General features: G+C 66.3%; 1 protein-coding gene across 2 annotated transcripts; it reads left to right on the top strand.

Annotated features, from left to right (window-relative positions):
• Positions 1-392: 392 nt before the first annotated feature.
• KCNJ4 (potassium inwardly rectifying channel subfamily J member 4) lies at positions 393-20198 on the top strand. Of its 2 annotated transcripts, none has more exons than XM_051845911.3 (2): positions 393-952; positions 18161-20198. In XM_051845911.3, the coding sequence occupies exon 2, from the start codon at positions 18200-18202 to the stop codon at positions 19526-19528; it is 1329 nt and encodes a 442-aa protein (XP_051701871.1). In that variant the 5' UTR covers positions 393-952; positions 18161-18199; the 3' UTR covers positions 19529-20198. The 2 variants fall into 2 exon arrangements, with proteins under 2 accessions (XP_051701871.1, XP_017197584.1); XM_017342095.4 differs by lacking the exon at positions 393-952 and adding an exon at positions 10124-10992.
• The last annotated feature ends 483 nt before the right edge of the window (positions 20199-20681 follow it).

The raw sequence follows: 20681 nt of genomic DNA, 5'->3' as shown, positions 1-20681 counted from the left end.
CTCCCGGGGCGAGGAGGAAAACCCGCGCAGGATCTCGGGCAGGAGCGGGGCACGCAGCCCCCCAGCCCCTGCCCCCGGCCGGCGCCGCAGGCCCCGCGGGAGCGGGTTGCATGCCCGCGTAGACTGAGCGAGCCGGGCCGGGTCGGGCCCCGCGGGCCGCCGGGGCTCCGGGCCGGGCGCGTGGCCTCCGCAGCGGGGCGCGGGTCACGTGTGAGGAGGGGCGAAAGTCTCGCAAAGCGGGCGGCAGGCGGCGAGTTGGGAGTTCTCGGCGCGCCGCGGGCCGGGAGCTCGGGCTCCAGGAGAGCCGGGGACGCGGCGGCGGAGCGGGGCGGGGGAGAGCGCCGGGCGCGGGGCGCGGAGGGGACGCTGGAGACGCGCGGGGGAGACAGGCGCGGCAGAGGCGGGGGCGCGGGGGAGACGGAGACCCGGACCTCGCGGGCAGAGCGCGGGAGGCGGGCGGCGCCGCGAGAGGGCAGAGACCCCCGCGCAGCCGGAGCGAAGCCGGGAGCAGCAGCGGCAGGGGGCGGCCGAGCCCGCGGCGGGAGCGGGAGGGTGACCCCAGGCCGGCGGCGGAGCGGGCAGCGCGCGCCAGCGGGACCCGGTGACCGACAGAGCTCTCGGCGGGGGCGGCCGAGGCGCGGCGGCGGGGCCGGGCGCCCCCGGAGCCCCGCGCTTTGAGCCCGCACCCGGGGCCGGATGATGCTGACGCCCCGGCTGCGCCGAGGGCGCGGCGCGGGGCAGCGCTGAAAGTTGGGCGGCCCGCGGGGAGCGGCGCAGGACGGCGCGGAGGTCCCGAGACCCACGCACGGACCGACCGCAGCCGGGGAGGGCGCGGGCCGGTCGGCCGCGTCCGCGGGGAGCCGCGCCGGGACTCCCCGCTGCCCGCGCGGACGCCGTGGGATGTAGCGCCCGCTCACCGCCGCCCGGACACCGTCGGACCCTCAACCCCGGGGTAAGCCGGGCGCGCGCCCTCCGCGGCCGCTGTCCGTCCGTCTGTCCTGCCGCGTGCGTGTCTGTCTGTCCCAGCCCGGCCGCTCTGGCCCCCACGGCTCTTCAACTTGTCCCTGACCTGGGTCCCGGCGCGCGTTTGGCGCGGTCCCGTGACTTCCCAGGAGCTAGCGGGCTGTCCGCGTGTCCGTCGAGAGCGTGGCGGTCTGGGTGGCGGCTGGGGAGGTGACTGGAGGAGACCCTGACCTCCTGGCCGGCCAGTGACCCTTTCCCGCCTCCGCCCACCCCCACCTCCCCAACCCCCACTGTCAGACCCAGAGCTTCAAGGCAGGTGACTGGGGCAAGGGGGTGGAGGTGGGGGTGTCTCCTTCCCACCTCCCCCCACCTGGCACGTTTGAGCACCTGCTGTGTGCCGGGCCACTCCAGGGCAGACGGGCAGGGACCCACAGTTCACAGGGTGGGAACCGAGGCTGGGCAGAGGGAGAAGTGGTGCTTCCGTCACGCAGGCAAGAGAGGTGTGAGACTCCCCCCACCTGCAGAACGGGCCCCCACCCACACTCCTGTGCCCTGCCCAGGCTGTAGGGCCCGGCGCCCAGGTTCAGTTCACCATGGAGGGCTTCCGGAGCAGTGGGTTGGCAGCAGCAGGTGGGGGGAACCCAGAGGGGCTGCAGCCGTTCGTGTGTGTGTGTGTGTGTGTGTGTGTGTGTGTGTGACATCCCCTCCTCCACACATACAGTCCGGTGCCCTCCAGGGCTCTAGGGTTTGGGGGCCTGAGGGGCCCCGGAGTCACATGGTGGCCCTGCCTGGCCTGCGCTGGCTGGAACAAATGAAAGAGGGGTGCGAGGGGCCCGAGCAGAGGCTGTCAGCCTGCCTGGGTGGGTCCACATCCACGCTGGAGCCGGGAGGGCTGAGTCTGGAACATTCGACTCTGTTCCAAGGTGTGGGGGGGGCCCTCTGTGGGGTTGTCTACACTGGGCAGAGAGCCTCATATACCCTGCATTCGGGTTCCTGAAGTGGGCTCAGCTACTGAGACGGAGCACCCTGGGCGAGCCACTTCCCTCCCTGACTCTCAACTTCCAAATCTGTGGAATGGGGTCATTGCTCCGTGCCCCACTGCCCTCCACTGGGGGGCGCTGGGCTGGGGAGTGGCTGGGCGGGTGGGAGTAGGATTTTTTTCCTTTAGGGGCCGAGCAGCTCGTGGCCAGGGGCAGGGTGAAGGGACACTGCCCTAGGACAGGAGTGTCCAGGAATCAGAGGGACCTGTGGCTTGGGAGCCGTACCTCGTGGACCCTTGGGTTCCCCTTGAAAAGGGTCCTCTCCCGAGAAGGTGGAGCTGTCCGAGGTGACTCAGAGCTGGGTTAGGGTTTCTGCTGGCTGTCCTTGGGCAGCTGGCTTGACCTCTCTGAGCCTGGGGAACTGGACCTGGACGGACTTCGAGCTGCGCGCACGAGGCCGCAGGCTGGCAGCATCTTCGCGGATGTGTGCGGGAACTCTGGGCGAAGCAGCCCTGGGAGATGCTGCGAAAAGATTTCTGTGCTTTAGGCTAAGCGGGAGGGGGCAGGAGCCGTGTGGGCTCACAGGGCGGCTGCTTCTTAATGTGGATCTGGGGGAGGCGGGGGCGAGTGCCAAGGGGGGTGTGAGGAGGAGGGGCCCCTCTGCGGGGACTACTGAGTCACGAGGACAGGGACGCGACATGACAACCAGCAACATGGTAACCAGGAAACTAGCGGCGGTGGGAAACGGAGCCGGAGCGCGTGTTGGGGGGTGCGGGTGCGGGGCAGCGCTGGCTGGAGGGTCCCTGCAGCAGCCCGCCGGCTTCCCCCAGACAGGAAGGGAGGCCCGGAGACCCGGTGGGCCGGGGAGGAGCTGGGGGCCCGAGTGGAGGGAGGGGTCCGCAGGGCAGGGGGCTTCTCCTGCCTCCCAGGCTCCTCTTCTCCTCCACATCTCCGCTTTTCATGCCTCTCCCCCCCAGGATGCCAAATTTGGCTCACGCAATCTGTCGTCTCTCTTCTGAGATTGGCACCGGGACGAACGCCGAGCGCATTACATCACCGCTGCTCCCCTGCACGAGGGAGCGGGAGGCGAAGGGCCGGGGCCGGGGCCGGCGGCCAGCCCCCAACTTTCTCTCCCGTCTTCCTGTCTCCTCTTCCCACCTCCGCTGTAGGTGGCGGGATCTTGGGAGGCAGCTGGCTGCGGCGCAGGGCCCAGAGGCAGGACGAGGGGCGGGCAGTCAGGCCGTGGCGCTGCCCCCTGGCTGTGGTTGGTGGCCACCTCGGGCAGGGTCCACATCTGTGTAGAGAGCAGCCGGCCACGCCTGCAGTGCCCGCTCCCTGGGCGCGGAGGAGGCAGCCCTGGGTGAGAAACTGCTGTCTGTGACCTTGAGCAAGCCGCTGCACCTGCTTCTGCCTTGGGCTCCCCAGCGGTACAATGGGAACCCTAGAAGCCCTAGCGGCAACCCCCCACCCCACCCCCGCAGGGCAGGCGTGAAAGAGGGGAGGGAACAGGCGGGGAGTAGGGGACAGACCCACAGGCACTGCAGGGGGCAGGGGAGACGGAGCAAAGGGGTCTTAGTTGAGACAGGTGGCTTGGAGCTTCAGTCACTGGTGCCTCCCCGGCCAGGGTCACGGTGATGGTTTCAGGTGGAGGAAGCAGAGGCAGGCCTGAGTGCAGGAAGCGGACAGACAGACAGCGCACCTGCTCCGAGGGAGGGACTCCTTTCAGGCTCACCTGAAGCCAGCCTCAGTCCCAGGCAGGGACAGGTTGCACTGGGGGTTAAGCTGGGTGGTTGTGGTTCATTCTAGAAAGTTCCCTGCACTGGAGGTAGAGAAAGATGGGGAGCCGCCGTGGCTGCTCTGGGAAAGAGGGGGCTGCTCGTTCCTGGAGCCGTGCCAGCAGGACCAGAGGCGCACCTGCCAGCCAGCCTGGTCAGCTGACGCCTGCTTCACGGGCAAGGCTGAATGACATTCCCACCTACAGGCTCCTGGGAGACTTTGATGTCCCCAAAGGAGGAGCTGGGACATAGCACCCACCACGCACCTGCTCCCCAGCCGGAACCCGCACGCTGTCCCACCAGGCACCGGGCCAGGAGGTTTTGCAAATTCTTTCATCGTCCCTGCAACACCCGCAGGGTTGATCTGAAATCCCCGAGTAGTTACAGACTCTTCCCAGGGTCACACAGCAAGGAAGCCGAGGGGTCCGGACCTGAGCTCAGATCCGCCTGGTTCTGGGGGAGGGGGCTGCCTCCGGGAAAGAGCGGGAGACGCTCCTCCCCCAGGCCTCGGTGTGGCCAAGAGGGTCTGCTCGCCCCCACAGTGCATCACCTGTGCAGGGATCCTCTGGGGGCTCCCACCCCACCCCCTGCTCTAAAGACAGAGCCACGCAGGAGGGGAGAGCTCATTTTACAGATGGCAAGGCTGAGGCTCAAAGACAAGGCAAGTCCTGTCCTGCGGTGCCCGGAGAGTCCTACTGGACGCGGCCCGGGGCGCCGTGCCCTGCACCACTGGGCAGTGACATCTTTGGGATGAGGGTGGGGCTTGGGGCACAGAGGGCTGAGGAGGGCCAGCTCCAGGCGAGGGCTGCCTGTGCGAACAGGCAGAGAAGCCGGCAGGGACAGCAGGTGTCACACACACACACACACACCCCCACCCTGCTGAGGTCACAGGAAGCTGAGTGTGACACCTGCCTGGCAGGAGAGGGTCCTGAGTAGCCTTGAGTGCGGTTCCCTGGGTGACCCCGCGGCAGTCCCTCACCCTCTCCGCGCTTGGTCCGCCGTGGGACAGAGGAGCTGCCGAGGCGCCGTCCCACGCTCACGAGGCCCCTGGGCCCTGGCGAGGGGAGGCGGGAAGCCTGGATGCTGGCGTAACCTTTAAGCCTCCTGGGCGGCCCCAGCGCTCCTTGGGGCGTGGGGGCAACTGCGGGCTCAGCCCTCCTTCTCTTTCTCATCTTTATTTTTCTGCTGCTCCCTCTCCCCTGGCTACGTGGGCCGATCTCTGCTCAAACTTTTAATTCAGATGGTAATTGGAATAATAATATGGGCTGAGTCCCCTCTGCTTGTGACGCCGCAGCTGGCGGAGCACGGCTATGAATAGACTTTGAGTCACACACGCGCGCTCCTGCAGGCGCGCACTCGGCGGCGCTCACAGCCTGGTGGGCGGGGTGCAGCGTGGGGGCAGGGGCTCACGCTCCGCCTGGCTCTGGGTCTTGCTCCCCCAGCTGCTGGGGTGCCCTGGCCAGCACTGCCCTGTGTTGACCTGGAAGACGTGGGGTATCGGTGGTTCTCCTCGTCTGCAGAAGGGGAAACTGAGGCTCAGCAACGGGGGTGGGGGGAGGTGCCGGCCCCACGGAACAGCTGGAAGGTGTCTGGACTCCATCTCCATGGGTGGGTTCTGCCTGGTGCCTTTGCAGGCTGTGGTGAGGAAAATAAACCGAGGCTCCCTGGGGAGCAAGAGTTGCCCAAAACCTCAGGGGAGGAAGCAGCCACATGCCCCCGTTGGACTGTGCACCCGGCCGCGGCCACGCCGGGAGCCCCGGGGGGCTCCTGTCTCTCCCTGTGACAGTTTACCTGCTCTCTGGCCAGTCCTCGGCCAGCGTGGTACCAGCATGTGGCTCCTGTGGCCTCGGTGGGCCTGAGAAGTGGGCTCTGGCGGATGGAGGAGAGTCCTCCATGGGTTCTCGGTGTTCCCACCCCCAACAGGAGCTGTGCGGGGAGAAGGTGGCGTTGTCATGGTGACCCGTCAGCCGGGAGCCGCGGTGGAGGCCTGCCCAGGTGGGCTGTGGCCGGGTGCAGTTGGACCTCTGTGTGTGTGGGGGGCAGCTCGGGACTGGGACAAAGGAGAAAGCCCCCCAGCTTTCCCAGGGGCCCCGTGTGCTCTGCATCTGCATTTTCTAGTCCTTCTCCGGGCACTGTGGAGAGGCCACGGGGCTTTGCCCAAGGTCACAGTGATGGTGGCAGAGTGGGGGCTGGACCAAAGCCAAGGGCCACTCCCTCTGCTCCTCTCTCTCTAGGGCACCCCCTGTCTTTGGGGCTTGGAGGGGACCCCCAACTCCTGGGAAAACCCCCAGGTTGGGGAGAGGGCAAGGGGCGGCAGCCCCTTATCACAGCCGGAAGAGGAAGGTGCTCAGCCACTCACTGACCTGCGTGACCTTGACCAGGTCACGGTCCCCGCCCCCCAGCTCTCTTGGCCCCTCCCTGGCTTTTTCCTTCTGCTGCTCTGTCTGCGGCCACCCCAGCTCCCCCCAGGCCACAGGCGTGGAAGGGGACCCCAGCTTGGCCAGAGAGGAGGGGGACACGCCTGCTGTGGGAAGCTGATGCCATTCGGCTGGAGGGAGAGTGAGGCCCAGGGGAGGGGTCTGCCCAACCTCTCTGGGGCCGCCCTGCCCCCTCCCCTGCTGCCCAGCCTCGAGGACAGACAGGACTGGACTCCGGGGCTGACCAGGGGAGGTGGCAGACACAGGCCGGAGGGGTGGCCGGTGTAGTCCCAGTCGAGGCCCATGGATGGGGGACAGAAGGACTGGGTTCGAGTCCAGCCCTACCGCTGAGCAGCTGTGTCACCTTGGCCAGGTTTTCCGCCTCGGCGAGCCTCCGAGCCCGAGCCGCGGGGGCAGCCTCGTGTCCCTGCGTCTGCAGCTTGCTGGGAGGACCCGGGAGTCTGCACGGGGGCCGGGGCTGCCGCCCTACTCAGTGGCCACCGAGTCCCAGCCCCCCCACTCACCGGCCCTGACCCTCAGACACTGTGCCTCTGGACAGCTCCTGTGTCGGCGCGCGGCCTCCCCCGGCCCCCGGCCGTAGGGCAGGCGGGGCACCAGGGCCAGGCCCTGCAGCTGCAGACCCCGAGGCCACCTGGCTTTCCAAAGAGCCTCTCGCTGTCTGGGCTCTGGGGCCGTCCCCCTGAGAGTAGGCGGCGAGTGAGCAGTGCAGGAGAGGGAACAGGTGGGTGGGGGTCCGTGCTGTCCTGGGTCCTTGAGGGGACAGGCCGGAGCACAGAAAGGAGCATGGCCAGCCAGCACGGGAGCTGCCAGCTGCGTGGACTGCACGGCACCACCTCCCTCCTCACAAGCAGGCGGGCCGTCTGAGCAGGGGTGAGCTCCCTGTCCCGGGAGATATGTAAGCAGCTACTGAGTGGCACCTGGTGGGGACAGCAGAGGGTCTGACACGGGGCGTGGTGAGGCTCAGACGCAGAGTTCCCATTGCCTGGGCTGCAGTGTGGAGGTCCCCCCGGGGGGGGGCTCGCACCTGTTCCCAGCATCCCCCTTGGCCTCCAGCAATACCACCCGTGGGTGTGCTGCCAAAGGCCTGTGGCCTGCGCCTGAGCCGTCGCGGCTTCAAGACAAGCCCTGGGCCCCCCTTCGCCCCATTCTCGGGCCAATGCTTTTGAAGTCGCACTGAAAGTCGCCTCGCTATGTAAGGTGGAAGGTGAAGTGGAGTTGGTGGTTCCACCACGTAAGCCAGTGTGAAGGCCCGCGCTTTTCTGGATGCTCCTGTGTCAGGGAGCACAGGACAGGGGACGCTGACCTGTGTGTGCCTGCACTCCGGGCCTGGGTAGCACCGAGAGAGGCCAGGTGACAGGGCGCCTTGTCCCCTCAGTGCCAGCTGCCTGGAACGGCAGTGTCTGCTCGGAGCTCCCAGCTCACCCGGCCCCTCCAGGTCAGCGACCCCAGCCCTGGGCCTTGAACCCAGCCGGACCCAGTTCCCGGCCCTGCCCTGCCCGTGTTCCCGCTCACGCTCGTCCCACGTCTCCCCGGGGACCCTCGCTGGGCGCCGTTGGCTCCCGTCCTCACGCTCACACGGGGGCTCGGGGAGTCCCTCTCCCTGGCACGTGGCAGGCGCTCAGCGAACGTTGCTTTGGCCAGCAGTTCCTCTGCGGCCGCGCGCTGTGGCATGCCAGAGGGGCCGCTGTTCCAGCGCAGGGTGCGTTAGGGACGAGGAATGAATGAATGAGTGAATGAATGAGGGGCCTGGCTGGGCCTGGGAGTCTCTGGTCTGAGGAGCCAGCAGTGAGATGGTGAGAAATGGGCCCGCCTGGGGCGCCCTGCCCACACACAGCAGGCGTCCATTAGTGAGAGTCCCTTAGGTGTGACCGAAAGAGCACTGGGGTGGCGGCCAGGCCGAGTGCTCCACAGGCAGCCCTGGCCCGGGTCCCATCTCTGCGGCCCAGCACCCGAGGTCCTTGGGCGCTTCCCGCTCCCCCGCCCAGGTGCTCTGTCCCATGCCCGAGGACTCCTCTGAGAGGGGCTCCCTGACTGCAGCGTCTCCATGGTCACGCCGCGTCACAACCCCGGGCTCAGGTGCTGTGCCGTGCGTGAGTGCGTGAAGCGCTACGGGCTGGGCCCAGGGACGCGGGGAACAGCAGAGAACCCTTAAGGATGGCGTGAGTGGGATGGGTTTGGACCAAAAGTACTGGGAGGAAGATCAGGCGACTGGATGGAGCGGCCCTGGAATCGGGACCGCAGGGTAGGGGGCGTGAGTGCCAGAGGCTTGGAAGAGAGAATCCCAACCAGGAAGGAGCGGCCAGTGCAAAGGCCCAGGGGTAGGAGCTAGGCTTGGTGAGCCCAACGGACAGGAAGAAAGACCCCTGGGGAGTGCAGAGGGGGTGAGGTCAGAGAGCCAGGACCTCGCCCAGGGCTGTGAGGTAAACCCCAGGCCATGGGGAGCCCTCGGCCTTGCGGGGCTGGGTGGCAGCAGCTGTGGGTTGTCTGGGCAGTGATGGGGGGTAGTGATGGGGTTCTGCAGGTGTGGGGGTCCGGGCCCATGGCTCCCTGAGCCCCCTGCGGGGTGATACCAGCAGCCCCTGCCTCGCAGAGGCTCAGAGGTGAGCCTGGTACCCGGCCCACAGTGCCCACCCAGCCTGGGCTAGCGGCTGTGGCCATTACAACCTGGGCTTGGAGAGGTTTATGGGTGGGTGCCCAGGCCTCCGCGCCTCCTGTTGGGGAGACAACCTGGGGCTGGGGGACGGAGGAGTGAGGATGGGGGTGCGGCTGCGCCTTGGCCGCGCGGTGTGTGGTGCCCCTGAGCCGACCCCTGGGGGCAGGAGTCTGCCTGTCGCTGGCTGGCTCAGGAGGGAGATCCGGCGGCGGTATTTTAAGCCGCAGGACTGGATGAGGTCACAGGGAGGGCTGCGGAGGAGAGAAGGGAGGTCGATGAGATGGCCGAGCCTGGGAGCTGCCGGGTGAGTGTGCGTGGAGGTGCGGCCGGAGGGGCGTGGGGCTGCGGCCCGAGCGAGCGGGGCGCCCTGGCTGGGGAGCGAGAAGGGGACCAGCTGAGGCCTCCAGCCGAGGCGGCCAGGCGGGCGGCGGGAGGCCGGGCAGTGTGGGGGAGCTGCGGGCCGCCCCCTCCAGATGGGCTCGTGTCTTCACAGCCGGCCACGGTGCGTGTGTCACTCTCCACTTGATGCCTGTGACTCAGAGAGGTTAAGGCAGTTCCTCAAAGCCACACAGCCCCAGGTGCCGCCCTTCTGGGGTCCGCGTCCTTCTTGGGCACCCGGCGGCACACACATGTGCACGCCGACTTCAAAACTTCCCGTGTAGGGGCTTCCCCAGAAGCAGTGGGCTCCGAAGCAGAAAAGACAGAGGCGGGGGTGCCGTGGGAATGCCGGCCCTCCCCAGGCAGCCGCTGTCGCCAGTGTCCCGGGTCTCCCAGGGCCAAGCTGGCTCATGTCTCTGCACATTGCTTTTCTGCTCGGTTCACGCGAGCCGCAGCCACTCTGCCGTCCTCCGGCGCTGCCTCTTCCCGCGCAAAGCCGCCCTGGAGGCCCGCGTGGCCCGTCCAGCGCGCCGCCCCCCGCCCGGTTCCCTGCCTGCCAGGTGTGCTGGCGGCGGGTGGCAGAGCCGCCGCGTGGGCCGCCTCCCGCCCTGCGTGCGTGCACATCTCGGGCTGGAGTCCCAGGCGGTCCTCGGGCCTTGCGGACTGACCCAGGAGGAAGGAGGCGGGGCTCAGGGCAGCTCCAGTCCCCATCTCCCTGCCCCCATTCCTCAAAGCTCGGGAACCCCCGTTGCGCCTACCTGCCCCAGGACCCGGATGAGGCAATGGGCATAAGGACAGTCAACACCCAGCACCTCCTCTTCTCCCTATTGGCTGTAGAGGGGGGAGGGGCTTCCAGGAGGGCCAGTGGGGGCCCCTCCACCTAAACCACCCTCTTCTCTTGCCTCTGGGACCCTGGCCGGCCGGCTGGGACACCCCTCTGCTGCTGCCTCCGAGGGGCTGTGGGCTGCTCTGGGAAAGAAAAACCTCCAGAGACCCACTCTGGCTTTCGGGTATTAGGGGTGCCCTTCGTGGGGGCCAGGGAGGGCAGCAGCCAGGCGTCCGCAGTGCAGCCAAGGGCACATCTGTGGTTGGGAGCAGGTGACTGGCCCCCCATCCCCCATCCCCCATCCACCGGCTCCTGCCCTTTGCTCCTGACCTGAGGCCTCTCTGGGGAAGTTGCTTGCCAGCCCGTTCACCTGCCCCCCTGCCAGAGAGGCTGGGACAACGGGGGAGGGGGCCGCTGAGCTGAGGAAGGAAGCGGCTGCTCACTGCCCACCCGGAGCCCAGGCTGGCCTCTGTGTGCAGGCCTGGCTCCGGCCTCGTAACCCGGCTCCTCTGTTCCCGGCAGGACTGACTTCTCTGAGCCCGGCACACAGGGGGGCTTGGCCACGCTTCTCAGGGGAAGCGAACGTGGCTGCGTTTCTCTAAGGCAGGAGCAGGTGCCTCGTCTGTGCGCCCTGGTGCTGGCTGCTCCGGTCCACATTCTGGCGCTCGCAAGCTGTGTGACCTTGGTCGCCACGCTGAGCCTCTCTGTGCCTTGTTTTCCTTCCTTCTAAAACGGAGAGGATACAGTAACTGCCTCTGAGGTCACCTCGGGGAGAGAGGCATCGATCGATCCCCGTAAAAGCACTCAGAACCGCGCTGACTGCCCGGAGGCTCAGCGTGGGGTTTGCACTGGGGCTGGAGGGCCTGGAGGAAGCTGTGGGGGAGGCGCAGCCTTCCCTGGCCCCTACGGTGTGGCGGGCACCGCAGTGACCCCTGGCACCTCCCTGCAGGCGGGCGGCATGGAAAGATGGAATTCAAAGGTAAGTTTATTTTGGCACAAAATTTTTGAAATCTATGCCGTATTTTTTTCTTAGTACACATTTGCCATGAATTTTTTTAAAAGATTTCTTTATTTATTTGAAAGAGTTACACAGAGAGAGGAGAGGCAGAGAGAGAGAGAGAGAGAGAGAAACAGAGAGAGAGGTCTTCCATCTGCTGGTTCACTCCCCAGATGGCCTCAACCGCCAGAGCTGTGTCGATCCGAAGCCAGGAGCCAGGAGCTTCTTCCAGGTCTCCCTTGTGGGTGCAGGGGCCCAAGGACTTGGGCCATCTTCTACTGTTTTCCCAGGCCACAGCAGAGAGCTGGATGGGAAGAGGAGCAGCCGGGACTAGAACCAGCGCCCATATGGGATGCCGGCGCTGCAAGCCAGGGCATTAACCCACTGCGCCACAGCGCAGGCCCCATGGATTTTTTTTCCTACAGACCCCCCTCCTCTGCCCCATGTTCCTGTTGCAAATGAGATGGGAGACTCAGAGCCAGGTGGGACTGTCCCTGGCAGTGCAACTCACGCTGGGCAGGCTTGTGGGTAGCACAACCTTGATCGTCTCTGTGCGGGCGTGTGACACGCACGAGGCCCTCTCTCTCCTTGTAGTCGCATGAAGGAAGTGCCATTGCTAGCTTGGCTTAGAGGTGAGGTGTGCAGGGCTCAGAGAGGTTCAGTAACTCGCAGTAGGTCACACAGGTGGAAAGTGGAGTGGAGACAGGAGAGGTGAAGCCACTACGCTGGGAGAGCAGAGGTGTGGGGTCTTTTCTATTTTTTATTTTCTTTTTTAAGATTTATTGATTTGGGGCCAGTGCTGTGGCATAGCAGGTAAAGCCACCACCTGCAATGCTGGCATCCCATATGGGCACCAGTTCGAGTCCCAGCTGCTCCATTTCTGATCCAGCTCCCCTGCTAATGCCCCTGGGAAAGCAGCAGAGGAGGCCCAAGTCTTTCAGCCCCTGCACCCACGTGGGAGTCCCAGAAGAAGCTCCTGGCTCCTGGCTCCTGGCTGTGGATCTGCCCAGCTCCGGCCATTTGGGGAGTGAACCAGCAGGTGGAAGACCTCTCTCTCCCTCTCTGTAACTGTTCTTTTCAAATAAATCTTTCACATTTTTATGAATTTATTTGAAGGACAGAGTTACAGACAGCGGTAGAGAAATAGAGAGATCTTCTACCCACTGCTTCACTCCCCAAATGACCAGGAGCCTGGAACTCTGTCCGGGTCCCCCACATGCAGGGCCACCCTCCACTGCTTTCCCAGGCGCATTAGCAGGGAGCTGGATCAGAAATGGAGAAGCTGGGACTTGAACTGGCGCTCATAAGGGATGCTGGCGTCACAGGCTGCGTCTTAACCCACTGTGCCACAATGCTGTGAGTTCTTAAGAGTGATGAAGAGGAGGGAGTCAGACCTCCTAGGGTCTGTGGAGCAGACTTGAAGGGGGCCGTGGGCAGCGGAGACAGCCTGCCACTTTCCCCCGTGGCTGGGACCATCCCTGGCTCTCTTTGGCTCTGCGGGGCACAACTCAGGCTCCTGGGGCTGACTCTGCAAAGCCTGCACGTGTGAGCAGAGCGCCCCCCGCCCCCCGCAGCGGGGCCCAGGCCAGGGAGGGCTCTGAGCTGGAGTGGGGTCGGTCTGTTTCCTTCCCCGTCCCCGGGGACAGGGTCTCTCCCTCCAGGACTTCTCTGGGTGCCCTGCGATCCCCCTGGCGCCCACCCCAGCAGACTCAAGGTTGCGAGGAGCTGGCCTCCATGCAGGCCCAGGCGGCACAGGACCTGCCACCGACCACCCGCCATACTCCAGACGCTGGGCCCAGCCCCGCACTCCCTGGATTCCTGCCCCCCCACACTGTGCAGCTGGAGCGGAGGGTACCAGGGCGGGGGGCGTGAGGCCGGGCCTGGCAGGGTCCCCGCCGTCACCCACGTCGCTGCCCGGGCATCTCCCCTGCAGGGCGCCGCGGAGCCCGGGCATCAGCTGGGGTTTCTGTAGCGCAGTGGTTGTCCTGCAACTGCTGAGTGGGGGCCGGCACCGCCGGCACCGTCTCTGTTTTACAGGAAACCAAGGTTCACAGAGGCTGGGCAAGGAGGTGGCAGAGCCGAGACTGAGAACCCATCTCGCCGCCCCAAACGTGGCTGTAACCACCACGTTATTATAGAGAAGCCGGGGCCGCTTCTCTGTGGAAGCCGTGGCTGCCGGCTGCAGCGTGGCCTGGGGAGGCATCGGAGCAGCCAGGGTGCGCGGGAGGGCCCGGAGGACTTGGGGTGGGGTGGGGTGGCAGCGCAGACAGGAGCCAGGCCCGATACAGCAGTCAGGCAGGTGAGTGGGGGTGGGGGGCGTCTGGAGCCAGCCAGACCTGAGTGTGATCCTGGCTTCATCTTTGCTGTCTCTGCTGCCTTGAAACACCCCCCCCCCACTCTGCAGCCTGCAGGCCTTCAACTGGGAAGACAATAGCCCCCCACCCCCGGCTGCTGCTTAATAAATACTTGTTAAGTAAATGAAGGCATGCAGAGATGAGACAGACGAGGCACCGCCCGCCCGCGACGAAGCTGCGCTCCCAGGGTGCTCCTTGCCGCCAGAAGCTGTGCGGGGGGCACTGGCTAAGGGCTTCTGCCCTGCCCGCCTCCCGTCCGTGGTAGCTGCGATTGGGAGCTGTGGGGCCTGGGAGAGGTGCACCTGCCCCACCTCCCCCACGAGTAGGGGGCTGCTGCCAGTCGACTGGCTTCCGTATGGCAGAGGCGGTTGCGGGCGGCCGGGGTGTGTGTGTGTGTGTGTGTGTGTGTGTGAAGTTGTAGTGAGAACTCACAGGACAGCAGCAGCGTGGTCATCTTCCTGCTTGCCCCAGACCCCCCGGCAGGCAGAGCCCCCCATCACCCGGCCCCTTGTCGCTCCGGCAGGGTGAGCAAGGCAGAGGCCCACTTCACGGCACCCCTGGGACCCGAGTTTCCTTTGCCTCGGACACTGTGTCACAGTCCAGTCCTTGGCCTCAGTTTCCCTAGGGAACTAGGGGCTCTCAGGCTGCGTGCGTTCGCAGCACAGTAAAATCAGAAGAAAAACAAAGTCGGGAGATGGCAAAGCGACATCAACGCCATCAGCAGAGAAAGGGCAGTGGCCAGCAGCCCCCTCCCCGCCGGCCGATTCCTAACCCCGAGAGCCCCGGACGCAATCCGGGAGGAAGGCTTCCGCCGGTTTTGCCCTGGGCTGGAGGCCTGCGTGGAGTGGAGGGGACTGGGGAACCGCGTCTGCACTCCCCAGTCCGCCTGGTTCTGTGATGTCACACAAAGCTCTACATGTGACCCTGGAGAAAACCCCAGCGGGGGGCTGCGGCCACCCCCTGGAGGGAAACTGAGGCCAGGAAGGGCAAGGACTCACTCAGGGTCTGGGCAGAAGGCAGCGGCGGAGGGGCTGAACCCTCGCCCCTCCGCGTGCACTGGGTGCGGGGGTGCGGGACCGGCTCCCGTCTTTCAGAAGAGCGGTTTTTGGGAGGCGATGTGCAGGCGCCTGGACGGCCGGGCTCTTTCCCCCTCCAGGGGTCTCTCTCGCGGGGTCTTCCCGAAGTTCCTGGGAAATGCACGTTGTGAGAAAACGGTGCACGGAGCTCAAACCTTTTTTCACGCCAGGATGCATTTATCGTTGACTTCTGCTTTTCCGCCAGCCTTTGGAAGTGCCCTCGTGTGTGCCGGGGTGGGGGCGGTGCTTCTTGTCCCTCTCCTGCCCAATCCGCAGCTGCCCCTGGGCGCGGGGCCCTCCCTCCGCGATCGTCCCTCGGGCACGCGGTGCCCAGTGGGCGCTTTCCCCCGTGTCGCCGGGCTGGCATCCTGTTCCTGCCGAAGGGTGCGTGGCGGCTGGGGCTTTGGCTTCTTTGGGCAGGACGTCTGCAGGGCCCAGGAGGGGGCATCACTGGGCATGTGCAGGAGCTTGGGAGCCCCCTGCAGCCCCCTGCAGTGCCCAGCACATAAAGGGGTGAACGGTGTCCCCGTGGGCTACACTGGGGGGGACCCTGGGATGGTGGGGGCTGGGGAGTGAGTGCTGAAAGTGGGGTAAGTGTCAGGGGAGGGCCGGCCCCATAGCCTGTAGCCCTGGGGCATCTGCGCCTCCTCCCTCCCCCCAGACCCCTGTACACCAGCCGAGGGGCCAGGCCCATCAGGCAGAGAACCAGAAGCAGGGGGCGCCCAGGACCCTGGCCTTGGGCAGGGCCCTCACTGTCTCAGGAACTCAAGGGCCAGCCTGTGGCACTGTGTCCACTCAGCCACTGCCCTGCAGGCCTCTGGGACTGGGCCCATGTGTTCTCTGCCCTCGCCCCGAGGATGAGGCTGAAGGGGTTCCCTCCCGGGGAGGGAGTGAGCAGGCCTGGCTCACCTGGCTCTGGGACCACCCCCTAGCTCTGGGACCACCCCACCTGGCTCTGGGACCACCCCCTAGCTCTGGGACCACCCCACCTGGCTCTGGGACCAACCCCCTAGCTCTGGGACCACCCCACCTTGCTCTGGGACCACCCCACCTTGCTCTGGGACTACCCCACCTGGCTCTGGGACCACACCCTAGCTCTGGGACCACCCCACCTGGCTCTGGGACCACCCCACCTGGCTCTGGGACCACCCCCTAGCTCTGGGACCACCCCACCTGGCTCTGGGACCACCCCACCTGGCTCTGGGACCACCCCCCTAGCTCTGGGACCACCCCACCTGGCTCTGGGACCACCCCACCTTGCTCTGGGACCACCCCCCTAGCTCTGGGACCACCCCACCTGGCTCTGGGACCACCCCACCTGGCTCTGGGACCACCCCCCTAGCTCTGGGACCACCCCACCTGGCTCTGGGACCACCCCCTAGCTCTGGGACCACCCCACCTGGCTCTGGGACCACCCCACCTGGCTCTGGGACCACCCCCTAGCTCTGGGACCACCCCACCTGGCTCTGGGACCACCCCCCTAGCTCTGGGACCACCCCACCTGGCTCTGGGACCACCCCACCTGGCTCTGGGACCACCCCCCTAGCTCTGGGACCACCCCAACTGGCTCTGGGACCACCCCCTAGCTCTGGGACCACCCCACCTGGCTCTGGGACCACCCCACCTGGCTCTGGGACGCTTGCCCTCTGACCCTGGACTCCCTCTGCCTCAGATGTCAAGTGAGGGTCTGGGGTCGCTGTCTTCCTCCTGCTGGGTCAGTGGTACTGACTGAGGCAGTGGGACCGAGCCCTGGGGCAGGGGCGGGGTTAGTGGAGGCAGCGGTCCCTGTCTGCCCTGCAGTTACTGACCAGCAGGGAGGCCACCTGCTGCTGCTGAGACCTGGGAGAGGAGGCAAAGAGAGCCTGGGACCCCTCCCAGGCCCCGCTAGGGCCCCCTGGAGGGGCGCTAGAGGCCACGCCTGCACAGCCTGCTGGTTTGTTGGCAGGTGGGGCTCAGTGGTCCCGTTTTCCGGACAGGAGAAGAAACAGACTGGGGGCAGCCAAGAACTCGCCCAAGGCCACGCAGCGGACTGGGCCTGCGGGGCGGGGGGCGCCTGTGTGCTCTGGGGGGAAGGGGAGAGGCGCAGGGGTCGGGGTGGGGTGAGCGCGGGGGAGGGGTGGGGGCAGGGCTCCGTCTCCCTGGGCCAGGAGAGGGAGTTTCTGGGGGGAAGGCAGGCTGCTGATCTCTAAATTACAGCGTCGCCGGCTCCGGTTGCTGTGGCAACCGAGCGTCCTGCACCGGGGAGTGTATACACATTGCCGCAGATGCACAATTAGATCAGCCAGAAGAATGGGATAGAAAATAGAAACCCCCAGCCTTGTAGGGTTCTGGGCCAAAACATTCTCGGGCACCCAGGCCCGGCGCTGGCCCTGGCAGCCGCTGGGGGCCCCGGCAGCACCGTCTCGGGCCCAGGGCTGCAGAGGCACGGAGGGGCGGACGGAGGTTTGCCTTCCCAGGCCCAGCTGCCACCAGCAGGGTGAGGGCCTCCTCCACCGCGACAGCTGGGGGCGCTGACAGGCGGCCCTGCCTCTCCCCGGCTCCCGGCACGTGGGGAGCAGGAAGGCGGCCGGGAGGGTGACTGGCTCTCAGCCAACACCTGCCAAACCCTTAGGTCCTGTGAGGTTGGAGTTTTCTTAGTTCCATTTTACAGATGGAGCAACGGAGGCCCGAGTGGGGGACATAGCCAGGCTGGGGGTGGGTCTGCCTCTGCCGAGAGCCAGCAGCGTTCACAGCACTGGGGCTGGAGCCGCTTACCTGGCCTCAGTCACGTTCCCGCTCTGAGCCGCCTGTGACCTGGGAACGGGGATGCGTGGCGGGGGGGCAAGGCTCAGGGCTTCCTGTCCCTCTGTTGCCACCGCCACTGCTCCAGGTTGGGGACAGGGCAGGAATCTGGGGCTCAGGGAGAGGAGGCTGGACTGAGGCGGGGCTGCCGTCAATCTGCAGCGGTGGGGGAAGTTTGTGTCTTTCTGCCCGTGTGGCTGTGAGTGCTCTGAGATGTGCCAGTGCAGACGAGGGTATGAGGTTAGCCAGATTCTCACATATCTGAGAGAGCGGGCAGGGCCCCCACCCATTACTTTACTTCTCAAATACCCACCTTGGCGGAAGCCGGGAGCCAGGGACTCCAGCCAGGTCTCCCCGGTGGGCGGTGGGCGGTGGGCGGTGGGCGGCAGGAACCCACTGACTTGAGCCATCACCACTGCCGCCCAGGGTGTGCATCAGTGAGAAGTTGGAGCCAGGGATCGAACCCAGACCCCCTGATGTGGGACAAGGCCAGTTCGCTGCAGAGAGCCACGGGGGTCAGTGGCTACTGCGAGGGGCAGCAAAGGAGGCCGCTCAGCCCCCAAGAGACCAGAGGCAGGGGCTGAAACCAGGGAGCAGAGCCGGAGCAGAGCCGGGCCAGGCAGCCCCGGGGAAGCATCTGGAACAGGAACCAAGGTGGGGCCGAGGGCAGCCTTTGGGAGACTGGCTCCTGGAACTACATCCTGGTGGTCTTGTCTGCCCAGCTGGGGGGACTCCAATCCCAGAGCTGGGCCGGCCTTGGGGGGCGCTGGCTGGGGCCCCGTCCTAGGAGCCACCGCGGCATCGCATGCCCCTCCCACACCCCGCCGCTGCGGGGGTGAGGTGGGGAGCCGTGGGCTCGGATCCCGGCTGGGCCTCCCTGGACAGGCGTCTCTCTCATGCTGCCCAGCGACTCACCTGCCCGCCTCTCCTCCCCTGCAGGCCCTGCGTCTTCCCAGGTGACCACGCCGGCCTCAGGACATGCACGGGCACAGCCGCAACGGGCAGGCCCACGTGCCCCGGCGGAAACGCCGCAACCGCTTCGTCAAGAAGAACGGCCAGTGCAACGTGTACTTTGCCAACCTGAGCAACAAGTCTCAGCGCTACATGGCCGACATCTTCACCACGTGCGTGGACACGCGCTGGCGCTACATGCTCATGATCTTCTCCGCGGCCTTCCTTGTCTCCTGGCTCTTTTTCGGCCTCCTCTTCTGGTGCATCGCCTTCTTCCACGGCGACCTGGAGGCCGGCCCGGCGGTGCCCGCGGCGGGGGGCCCGGCGGGCGGCACGGCCTCAGCGGCCCCCAAGCCTTGCATTATGCATGTGAACGGCTTCCTGGGCGCTTTCCTGTTCTCGGTGGAGACCCAGACGACCATCGGCTACGGCTTCCGGTGCGTGACGGAGGAGTGCCCGCTGGCCGTGATCGCCGTGGTGGTCCAGTCCATCGTGGGCTGCGTCATCGACTCCTTCATGATTGGCACCATCATGGCCAAGATGGCGCGGCCCAAAAAGCGGGCGCAGACGCTGCTCTTCAGCCACCACGCGGTCATCTCGGTGCGCGACGGCAAGCTCTGCCTGATGTGGCGCGTGGGCAACCTGCGCAAGAGCCACATCGTGGAGGCGCACGTGCGGGCCCAGCTCATCAAGCCCTACATGACCCAGGAGGGCGAGTACCTGCCGCTGGACCAGCGGGACCTCAACGTGGGCTACGACATCGGCCTGGACCGCATCTTCCTGGTCTCGCCCATCATCATCGTGCACGAGATCGACGAGGACAGCCCGCTGTACGGCATGGGCAAGGAGGAGCTGGAGTCCGAGGACTTCGAGATCGTGGTCATCCTCGAGGGCATGGTGGAGGCCACGGCCATGACCACGCAGGCCCGCAGCTCCTACCTGGCCAGCGAGATCCTGTGGGGCCACCGCTTCGAGCCGGTGGTCTTCGAGGAGAAGAGCCACTACAAGGTGGACTACTCCCGCTTCCACAAGACCTACGAGGTGGCCGGCACGCCCTGCTGCTCGGCCCGGGAGCTACAGGAGAGCAAGATCACCGTGCTGCCCGCCCCGCCGCCCCCGCCCAGTGCCTTCTGCTACGAGAACGAGCTGGCCCTCATGAGCCAGGAGGAAGAGGAGATGGAGGAGGAGGCGGTGGCCGCGGCAGCCGTGGCCGCGGGCCTGGGCCTGGAGGCGGGCTCCAAGGAGGAGGCGGGCATCATACACATGCTGGAGTTCGGGAGCCACCTGGATCTGGAGCGCATGCAGGCCACGCTCCCGCTGGACAACGTCTCCTACCGCAGGGAGTCGGCCATCTGACCTCCCACGCTCAGGGCTCCGAGGACCTTCGGCACGAAGGCGCGGGGGCGGGGTGGGGGGCTTCCGAGACTGGCAGAGTCCATTCCTGTGCACTCCAGAGCCCGGGCCTGGGAGAGGGCCCAGGGTCCCCCAGCGCCCACCCACGGGCGGCTCCGGGCCCCCAGACCCACTGTGCTCCCCGCACTGACCCTTCCAGGACATGCCCCGGACTGCTGCGGGGGGGAGGGGGAGGCGGCATCGTGGGGTCCTTGGGGGGGCAGGGGCTTCGGTGGGGGGAGGGCGGGGGGCTGCTTTTTCTTTGCATGACTGTGGCCTGTTGCTCATGACCGTGTTTTGTAAATATTTAAAAGGGAGAGACACGGAGACACCCATCCACCTTCTGCCATTTCTACCTGCAGGACGAGGAGATGCAGTCCCGATCCGCGCACCCCGCCCCGCCCCGCCCCTCCAGCCCAGCGCCTGCCCTTGCCCGGCTGGCCCCGTGCGGCCCTCGGGGCCGGCCGTCTTGGCCCCTGGATGGCTCTGGGTTTGGGTGCAGAGGGAGGACCCCAAGGGGCAAGGGGGAGGGCCCTTCCCTCCCTCCTCGTGGTCCCTCCAGGCTCCCAGGCCCAGCCAAGACTGACAATGGAGTTTGTAACTATATATTTTTAATAAAGTATATGGTCCAGGAGGGGTAGGCTGGTTGTAGACGGAGGGGTGAGAAAGAAGGAGAGAGAGAGAAAGAGAGCATTTGGGAGTGTGTCTGTGCGTGCCTGTACCAGCACGCGCACTCGTGTGTGTGTGTTCGTGTTTGTGTTCATGCTTGTGTGTGTGCCTGCGGGATGCGTACATGCCCACGTGTAAGTGTGTACCCACGTGTGTCGTGCACGTGCACGTGTGTGGCCCGTCCTCAGACACTGACCATGGGGGACTTGTCACCTGCGTTCTCCCCCCTGGGAGCTACTGGGGAGGCTCCCGTTGGCACCACAGAGCCCGTGCCGGAGTCGAAGCTGAGTTATTACCTCCTGGGAGAGCCTGGCGAGGTGACAGGCAGCCCTCCTAACCGGGGTGGGGGCAGTGGGGGAGGGGACCTGACGCCGGCCACCGTGGTCACACGGGCTCCAGGAGCAGCAGGCGGCCTGGTCCCTGCCCTGCTGTGGGGTCTCCAGGAGGC

Source organism: Oryctolagus cuniculus, chromosome 11 (genome assembly GCF_051225735.1).
Source record: "Oryctolagus cuniculus isolate XC-2025 breed Fujian yellow rabbit chromosome 11, ASM5122573v1, whole genome shotgun sequence".
Classification (NCBI taxonomy): Eukaryota; Metazoa; Chordata; class Mammalia; order Lagomorpha; family Leporidae; genus Oryctolagus; species Oryctolagus cuniculus.
This window is presented reverse-complemented; position numbering and strand designations above follow the sequence as displayed.

Coding starts and splice junctions, on each gene's coding strand:
- KCNJ4 (XM_051845911.3), top strand. CDS start 18,200: ATGCACGGGCACAGCCGCAACGGGCAGGCCCACGTGCCCCGGCGGAAA.